General features: G+C 48.2%; 1 protein-coding gene across 13 annotated transcripts in view; it reads right to left on the reverse strand.

Moving 5' to 3' along the window:
• The window catches only part of TNRC6A (trinucleotide repeat containing adaptor 6A), a 40,905-nt gene extending 32,784 nt beyond the window's left edge, over nucleotides 1-8,121 (reverse strand). For 9 of the 13 annotated variants that reach the window (XM_039732193.1, XM_039732191.1, XM_039732186.1 and 6 more), the window contains exons 1-4: nucleotides 8,005-8,121; nucleotides 7,496-7,543; nucleotides 5,076-5,111; nucleotides 129-219 (exon numbers count right to left, since the gene is read on the reverse strand). In XM_039732193.1, the coding sequence (XP_039588127.1) occupies nucleotides 129-219; nucleotides 5,076-5,111; nucleotides 7,496-7,543; nucleotides 8,005-8,009 (180 nt within the window). In that variant the 5' untranslated portion in view covers nucleotides 8,010-8,121. Of the gene's footprint in view, nucleotides 1-128; nucleotides 220-4,727; nucleotides 4,744-5,075; nucleotides 5,112-7,495; nucleotides 7,830-8,004 lie in introns of those variants that run through there. The other 4 variants (XM_039732187.1, XM_039732184.1, XM_039732179.1 and 1 more) reach the window with 3 other exon arrangements.
• Between the last annotated feature and the right edge of the window lie 1,387 nt (nucleotides 8,122-9,508).

The following is a 9,508-nucleotide window of genomic DNA, read 5'->3' on the forward strand; positions in this document are numbered from 1 at the left end:
AGTTACTCTAAGTAACTGACAGTACAGCTAAATTGAAACCATTACATTAATAAGAAAACACTAGTTTTTACTAGTGATGAAACAAGTCAGCTCCAAGCACAGGGGTTTATTCTCAGTGCTCCACATACCTTTTTTTGAGCAGCTTCCTTCTTCTTTTTGTCTTCTTTTCTCTTTTTCCTTTCTTCCATCAACTGTTCTTCCTCTTCTTGCACTAAATCCCTGAACCACACAGTTTGTAATTAACTCTCCCAAAATACAATCTGTACACACTTAGATTCATTTTAGAACAATTATTTCACAGTGACATAAAGGACCTGGGGAATTTTGCCTCTAATTGGATCCTGTTTCTACAGGGACTGTCACTGTCAGGGCAAGCCACCAGTGACAGGACTTCAAGTGCAGATGTGGTGCCAAGCTACACGTAAGGAGTTCTCTCTTCCAAAGCTTACAATCAAGACTTAAATTTGGTTGAAAAGCCAGCAAATTCAGACGTTATTTAATCTCTCCTGAACTGCTGTGACTGAGCTCTGGCACATGGCAGCCTGGAGTGCCATGGAGCCCGAGCCACACAGCCCCTGCCCTGCTCCAGAGCTCTCTGCCAGGAACCAGCCCAGCGTGGGCACAGCGGGCACAGCCAGAGCTCCCTCGGCCAGAAACGAAACTGCAACCACCAAAAGGGAAACCAAAAGCTGGACTGGTGACTAACGGCACTCACACCCAGCACTGTGCTCAAACCTGAGCAGGAGCAGCACTGCCCAGCTTGTGCTGCTTCACAACGCACCCCCAAAGCTCTCTGGAGAAAAAGAACTGACAGTGTCAGTGTGGAGCAGTGACTACACAGTCTACATCTGCCTGGACACACTGAGCTGGCTCTGTTTTAGTCCCAAAGCACCCATAAACCTCCAGTTTCAGACAGCCTGTCAGAGCAGTGCAAACTGAATGTATTAAACCACAAGATAGTCCACAGGTACTAAAACTTTCATTACTTTTCTAGATATACAAACAACCAGTTAATTCTACTTTTAACTCAGCTCTAGTCCCTTTCAAGGCAGTGCAGGCATCAGCTTCCACTGACCAAATTCTGGCTTTTAAGATTTTCTAATAACAGAAAGCAAGCATCAGTTACTTCTTTTAAAGAAGAGCTTCTGATGTGCTAAGGTTTGCAAAATAATTAGCCAGGAATGTTATTTCTGAGAGCCCCTGCTCACTGCCAGAGGAATCAGAAGCCATCAAACACAATGTGGCTATTTTGCATTTTATCACAGCTCCATCAGCTGCCTGCACGATCCACCGAGGACGGTCTCACTGCAAAAGCAATCTTGCATTTACAATCAGGTCTCAAAAATGATTTCATGGACAACTAAGGGGTCAGACACCTAACTACAGCAACAATTCCAGCTGGCCAGTTCCATCAGAGCAATCCCTGGTCCCTGTGCAAAGCGGAGGCAATGATTAACCTGCAGGGACATCTGTGCATGACAAAGGTGACACTTCAGGCAGTTGTGCCCCTGGCTGTCACACCCTGAGCGTCTGCAGCCACAGGGATGCTGCAGATACTGACCCTCAGCTGGGCTTCATCTGGGACAGTCCAGATTTTAACAGGCAATCTGAACTGCAGAACAGCACCAGGCGTGGAAGCAGCACAGAGGAAAGGGCTCCCCGGGACCCCAGCTCAGGCACAGCTCCTTCCACTCAGAGCAGAGCCCCTGGTTTGGGAACTCAGTGCTGGCCTGGGCCGCTGACCTACAGCACCTGGAACAACCTCAGCAGCCACCAGCACTTGTCTGTATAACAAACTTCCGTCTGTCACATGCCAAAACTGCATTAACTGAAAAATCATTCTGCTTTTAGAAGAAAGCTGTAGCACATTCAACAGCAAGCAGAATGCAAAGTAGTATTTTCACAGGAAAAAAAAACCCTCATCAATCCTGCTACAGTTAAATCAACACAATTACATTTCACTTTGGGAATACAGATGCTAACAACTAACATACCAATATCTCTGGAATATTCTACCACAGCATCACTGGGTTTTTGTCACATAGGAACAACAGAACTCCTAAATTCTGACGCTGTGTCAATTCAATTTTTATCTTTTCAAGACAAACAGATTTTAGATTACAAAGCAAACTTAGGAGACAAACCCCCCACTATGATTAGGATCACAACTCTAGGTATTCCCTAGATAAAAACCATCCACCTATAGTTCACTATAAGTTTTTAAGAGTATTAATAACCATTATAATATCAAATCTCAGAGCAAAACTAACCCAAGTGTGCACACCAATGTCCTTCCCCTCCTGTGCGGCGGGATTAGCTCGCTCAAGGTTAAATGGCCTCAGCAGAAATGCAAACCATATTTTTCAATTTAGATCAAGTGAAAATAAAACACCCCGGCAATAGGAAATCCACATCGGAGACAGAACAAAGGCCTCCGGTTTCAACAGCTTAACTTGAAAGGTGCTTTATTTTCAAGTGAGGCAAAATGAAAATGGATCTTGATCTCAGGAGAGACTGCACATTTAATGGCCCTGAAGACGGGCAAGGAGACGCTGCTGTTATCTGCATAAATTTAAGCAGACCGAGGGTCAGATAAATATTTACCGTTATTTATTTAACAGAAAATTTTTGTTCCAATTGTGTACCCCAGCACAATCCTTCTTTGTATACAGGGGGGAAAAAACCAACAAACTACTAAAATGCTTTCCTCAATTAAGCTATTAAAAAAACCCAAAAGAAACAAAACCAACTTTTTAGTCTCCTAAGACAGGTTATCAAGACAGCACAAGGCATTTTATTTTTGTATGGCCTGATTTGTTATTTGGCTTCTGAAGTGGAAAAAGCTGTCATGCTCTAACTGCAAACATTTCAGGTAATATTTGTATCAAAACATGCTTCACTTATTACTTTACTTCTTGAAAAAAAAGGGCACTATTAATCTTTAATTTCTAAAGCTCCAGCTTAGCATTGCAAAAATACCTGGGCTGAAACAGACATGGTTAACCTTTATTCTTATGTTGCAGAAGAGCAAAATCAAGTTCACCCATATTTCCCCGGGCAGACAGGCTGAGGATGCAGTAATTAATGTTTGTGCAGCTTTGCTATCTTTGCTGTTACAATTTATCAAAGTGCAACATGTTTTGCCACAATAAAATCTAAATTCTATCACCACACTGAGGAAATGATGGTTGCAAGAATCGTGAGCTCCCATCACTGGAGGGATGAACAGAGGTATGGAGCAAGCACACAAGGAAGAATTAGAAGTGATTATACACAGCAGCTTCTGAAACCAACACAAAATTTCCAGTGATGGACATATTAATTAAAAAAAAAAATCCTTTCTACCATTTGCTCTTCTTCTAGTTATAAATTAACTTGCAGTGCTACAGGTGGAAGACTGCCAGGGAGCTACAGGTAAGTATCAGGGATTGAAAGGTCTTTAACAATTCTGCAAAGACAGCACCACGTGTTCAACCTACAGCTGATCTTCTACACAGACTTTCAAATGTTGCTGAGACTGAGAAATCTTCTGTATTCTGACCTACAAGTTCCCTCATCTTTCAATTTTTTGAAAAGACACAATTACATAAAATTGCCACCGAACGTGATTTCTCAGGTTCTGTAAAACCAAAGCCAGACTTCCTACTCACCAGCATTCTACATAAACCAACTATAAAATGTATATTTTGATTAAAATGGGATTTCTTCATCAACGCCATCCACAAAACAGCACACTACACCAAAGGAGCACTCGGAGTTTACGAAACAGACACGAGTACTTTGAAGTTAACAAAATAATGCCAACAAACCCTGCCAGTGCCTCAGATGGAAAGGCTCTGGCACCTGAACCCACCCAGCGTGTTCCTGGGAGCACTGAGAGCCTCGGGCAGTGAGAACAAAACAAACCCACTCACTTCCAGACGTGTGTGTGTGTGTTCTTCCCAGCTATTAACAGAGAGGAGAGGTGCTGCCAAGCTAAAAACTGGAAAAAATACTTCAATGAATAATTAATTAGAAAATGTGTATCAGCTACTTTCTTTTTTGCTTTTAAATACCTCAGGTCTTTAACCTTCCACCCTAAAAGTGAAGGGACAGAATTCTACCTGCCACGTCTGGCACTGCCCATCACCTGGAATCCCCTCAGCTTCCCCACTGCCCTAATACAGAATCAGAAGGATGCTCCCAAATACAAGCACTACAAATGCACCGGAATTCTGGAATATTTGTGTTGGCTCTGCCCTCCAGTTTCACCCAAGATGTTCCTTGCTGCACAAGCAGACGAAGGACAGATCTCTTTCCCAAGAAGTTTATCATCCAACTACACGGGAGTCCAGCAGCAGCCATAAACAATCCCTATCTTCCTGTGACAAATGACTCAGGAAGGCACAGTAAACTGCTCCTCCATAATCAGCTGCTCAGCCCAGCAGCAGCACTGCTCCAGGCTGCTGCAGTGCTGCTGCTGCAGAGGCAGCACTGCCTGCACAGGGGCTGCTGCAACCCCGACACACCAAAGGGACCCCCATGGCAGCCCTGCACAGCCCCAAAGTGTCTGTGCAGGAGAAAGGGGGGTGTCTTTTTACCCAAGTGTCTGCAGAGATCCTGAAAGCGTGAACAGAGTGTTTTCTCTGCAATGAACTCTTCCCATTTCACAGCAGCCATCTCTCCATAAAAAGTTTATCGGGAAAAAGACCCACCCCCAGAAACCCAACAGAAAATCAAATGCTTACACATCAACAGAAACAACTAAATTTCTCCCTGGTTTATATGTCTCTATCACTGGGCCAGCTCTATGTTTTCCCTGCAGCAGATAAGAAAAATGTCACAGAAATATGGCAGTTATTATTACATGAAAGCATAAAAATCAGTTGTACAGTAATAACTTCACAGAGCACATGGATGAAAGCCAGAGGTGAGAAGCTTGCTCTCCCAAAACATGGCCAGTCTGCAACCAAGGTGGGCAGAACCACAGGTGAATGGAAGCAATGGAGACTCTGCCCTATGGTTTGCATGCTTGTGAAGCAACAGCAAAGCCCTGCGTTTGGGAACATGATTGTCAACGTATTTCAGATATTTACCTTCTCTCAGTTCCACATAAATGAGGCAGGAAAGCCCTGTTTACCAAACAGAATTGAAAAGTTATTGCTTAAATCAGAAGAACTAAATGGTGACTTTTAGCAGTCCTGATTTTAACCAAATTTAACTCCTAGATTTCCCCAGCTAGCAGCAGACAGCTCTTGTTGTGGCTGATCAGGTGACATTTAATTTGTGACATGATGCCACAAGAGAGTGTGGATGGATTTATGTCAATCACTGTTGCAAGTCATGCACTCGGCTTATTTTTGAGACCAGGAATATTTGCACAGCACCAGGCATGTATGAATTTTAGAGAGAACACAGACCAAATGAGGATTCTTGTCCAAAAGGCCAGACAAGCCAAATGCTAACCCTGAGTGTAAAACAGCAATCACCCCAATGGGATAAGCAAGCTGCACTGAAAGCTGTAATACTTTTCCTATCACAAACCCACAGTCTAGGCCAGTATTCCCAGTCAGATTAAAAAGTGTATTTGCCACCCATTAATTTATAAGCATAAACTCCAAAAGTGACTTCAGAACATACACACAAAACAAAGCCAACATCCCGTGGAGTTCACAGTCTACATCCACACTGTGAAATCTGAGATTAACATAAACTCTAGCACAGGTCTGTGTACCTTCCAGGAAAGGGTATTTGCTCTTTTACAGTTCGACTAGGTCACTGCAAATTTAATAAGCCTGTAAATAATGACATTGGAGGAAGAACGAGAGCTATCTGCTGAGCTCTACCCCAGTAAAACAATTAATCAGGTCTATCCAGCGCAGGCATGCCATGGTTTATCAGCTGTGTGCTCACACAACGAGAGCTCCCTGGCTAAACATAAACCAGCCAGGGCATTAATGTGAACTTCAAACCAGTTCTGAATCTTTTAAATGAGTAAAACATACTCCTCTGTGTCAGAGACACGGGGACTCGTTCCACAGCAGAATTTACTCTCCAAGCACCGAATTTTGGGAGTGCTGGAGTTTTCTTTCAGTTTCTCTCACTCTCGGCACTGCCTGCCAGCACAAGATCTCTGCTAAGGTCATAAAAATGTGAAGATCTCCTGACTTACTACGACTGGCACCAAGTAGTGCTCTGAACTCAGCACTCTGTCACTCTGAATAACACAGTTCTGAAATCACTTCTGGCACAGCAACTGCAGCGAGTCCCTGGACACTGATGGGTTAACAGCAACGTGCCAAAGGTATCTCAGAGGTTCCCAGTTATTCCCTGTATTTCAACAACAATGTGGGAAAAATCATTCACTCCTAAGTGTATTACCAAAAAAACAAAAGGAAGACACGCACTGAGAGCAGGGGGAAGCAAAGCAGTGTTCAGCTTTCACAGCCCAACCACAGCTGACCCTGGAAGCTGGAGACTGCTCGGGCACAGGAAAGGAGGAAGAAAGCAGAGCACCAAAGCTGAGTCTATCAGCTGTACTCGGGGCTTGGGCACATCTCAAATGGCCCCAGTGGAAATCCCTGTAACAGATCACTAGCAAAAGGCCTTTAAAGATCTACTGAAAAAGAACCCAAAAAGGAAGCAGGACAGAAGTTGGAAACAGAGAACATAACCCATAGAGCAGACACTTGTGAGAAAGTCACCTGACCAAAACCCAACGGTGCAGAAGAAAACCTACTTAAATACAAAAGTGATACACCTCACGGCACAGAATCCTTCCTTCAGCGTGACTGAACTCCCGAGCTAAGGAGTTCACTCCCCAGCCCATTCTGTTAAGTTCTCATTCTAATGCTACAGCAAACAGGAAACCGACCAGCTAACTTCATGGCTGGAGGCACAGCCAGTGGACACACCTACTTAAATACAAAAGTGATACACCTCACGGCACAGAATCCTTCCTTCAGCGTGACTGAACTCCCGAGCTAAGGAGTTCACTCCCCAGCCCATTCTGTTCAGTTCTCATTCTAAAACTACAGCAAACAGGAAACCGACCGGCTAACTCTTCACGGCTGGAGGCACAGCCAGTGGATACACGGCAACACAGCTTGCTCCAGTTCTTGCCACAACTGTCTTGCCTGCAAACAATATTTGGCTGAAGTGTATAAAAGAACCCCAAACCCTTCACTCATTTTCCAGTTATTGTTACGCTCTACAACTTAGTGCAGAAAAGTTATTTTTCTCTTCAAAAACCTCCCTTGTTAAAGAAACTGTATTAAACATCTGAAGTTGTTAAACAAACAAAAAAAAAACAGCTAAAAAGGTGTTTAGTCTACAGAATTAACTAAACTTGCAGGCATTTGCCTATGCAACAGAGAACGTTTTCAAATTCAGAGGTTTTTTTTTTATCCTTGCAATTAACAAGAGATTAAAGCTCCTGATAAAGCCCACAACTACTCCTAGCCCTAGGCCACCTTTCCATCCAAATTGTGGGAGGGAATTTAAATGAGTCTCTTACCTGCTTAGTTTTCTTTCGACTTCTTTGGTAGCTTTAGCTTCCAATTCTCTGCAACAGAAAGTGGTATTGGTTTCCATGTCAACAGCAATGCAGCAGGAAAATAAAACCGGCGCGGGTCAGGATGCACAGGGAGCTCCAGGCGGGGTCGGTCAGAGGGATGGGAGAGCACGGATGGCCGGGACCAGCGGCCCCGGGGCGGCCGAGGGGAGCGGGCAACACGGGCCGGAGTGTCCCCGGAGCACCCGTGTCCCCGCAGCACCCGTGTCCCCGCAGCACCCGTGTCCCCCAGCATCCGTGTCCCCGCACCTGCCGCCCCGCCAGCCCGGAGCCCCACACCCACCCCGCGCCCTCCCGCACTCCACCGCCTCAAGGACTTCAAGGAAAACGATTCTGCTGCATCACTTCGGCCGCCGGCGCGCTTCGAGCGCGGCTGGACGCGGCCCCGGGACGCCCCGCGCCCGGCCCTTCCCCGCCCGGCCCGGCGCGGCGCCGCCCGCCCGCCCCGGTACCTCATGTATGTAAAGTGCTCGGAGTCCGTCCCGGAGGCTGCGGCGCGGGCCCGGCGCGGCCGGCGGCTCTAGGCGGGCTGAGCCCGGCGCTGCGGAGGACCGGGAACGGGGCCGGGACCGGGGGAACGGGACCGGCACCGGGGGAGCGGGGCAGGGACCGGGGCTGGGAACGGGGGGAACGGGATCATGAACGGGGAAGCGGGGCTGGGAACGGCGGAAGGGGGCCGGGAACGGGGGAACGGGACAGGGAACGGGGCCGGGAACGGAGAGAACGGGACCCAGGAACGGGGGGGGGGAGCGGGGGAGCGGGGCAGGGACCGGGGCTGGGGACGGGGGAAACGGGATCATGAATGGGGAAGCGGGGCTGGGAACGGCGGAAGGGGGCCGGGAACGGGGGAACGGGACAGGGAACGGGGCCGGGAACGGAGAGAACGGGACCCGGGAGCGGGGCTCCCCGGCATGCAGGGAGCGGGACCCCGAGCCCGTCCCGGGCCGCTCCCCGGGGCTAGGGGCTCGGGAGCCTCGGGCCGGGTCCCGTCCGGGTCTCGGAGCCACGGAATCATCGTGGGCTGGGCCAGGGAGGCTCAGGCTGGAGATCAGGAAAGGCTCTGCCCCGGAGGTGCTGGCACTGCCGGGCTCCCCGGGGAGCGGCACGGCCCCGGGCTCCCCGCAGCTCCGGGAGCCCTTGGCCAGCGCTGCAGGGATGCCGGGTGGGATCGCGGGGTGTCTGTGCACAGCCCGGAGCTGCCTGCATGGTCCCTGTGGGTCCCTCCCAGCTCGGGAGACTCTGTCAGTCTGTGGTCAAGGCTGGAAGAGACCTTTATGGCCATCCAGTCCAGCCTTCCAGCAGCACTGCCAGCGTAACCCCTACACCCCAAAACGACATCACCACTGCTGGATCAGATGCTCTCAAACACTGCCAGGGATGGGGACTCCACCACCTCCCTGTGCAGCCCCTTCCAAAGCCTGACCGCCTGAAACGTGAAAAAACAATTTCTAATGTCTAATCTGAGCCTCCCGTGTCTCAGCTTGAGGCCATGTCCTCATTCCTCCCTCTGCAGCACGGTGGAGGGGATGAGCCTCCCCTCAGTACACCCTCCTGGCTGGGGAGAGATGAGACCCACACAGCGGTGCAGTGTTTATTTATCCCGGTCACACACAGGGATTGCAGGCACTGTCTCATCAAGCAGAACACAGTTGTTCCCCAGGTGATGCAGGACAGGGCACAGATGGACATAACATCATTTCCATCCCTGTTTGGGGCAGCTCCCCCAGGGTGCTCTGTGCTGAGCCTGGGGCGTCAGTAAGTGGCAGGTAAAAGGAGTTCATGTCTAAATAACCACACAGGTTTTCTCTAAACCTTCCACTGACTGTTGGGTTGAGGGAGGGAATAGAAGAGTCCCCAGCACTGGCAACGTTGGTGACAGATCAGTGTATGTGAATATGGAGCTTAATCCAAAACACACAGAGATACTTCAAATACAGTAAATGAAGAGTGAGGAGT

Source organism: Passer montanus, unplaced genomic scaffold (assembly GCF_014805655.1).
Source record: "Passer montanus isolate IOZ18808 unplaced genomic scaffold, ASM1480565v1 scaffold8, whole genome shotgun sequence".
NCBI classification, from domain to species: Eukaryota; Metazoa; Chordata; class Aves; order Passeriformes; family Passeridae; genus Passer; species Passer montanus.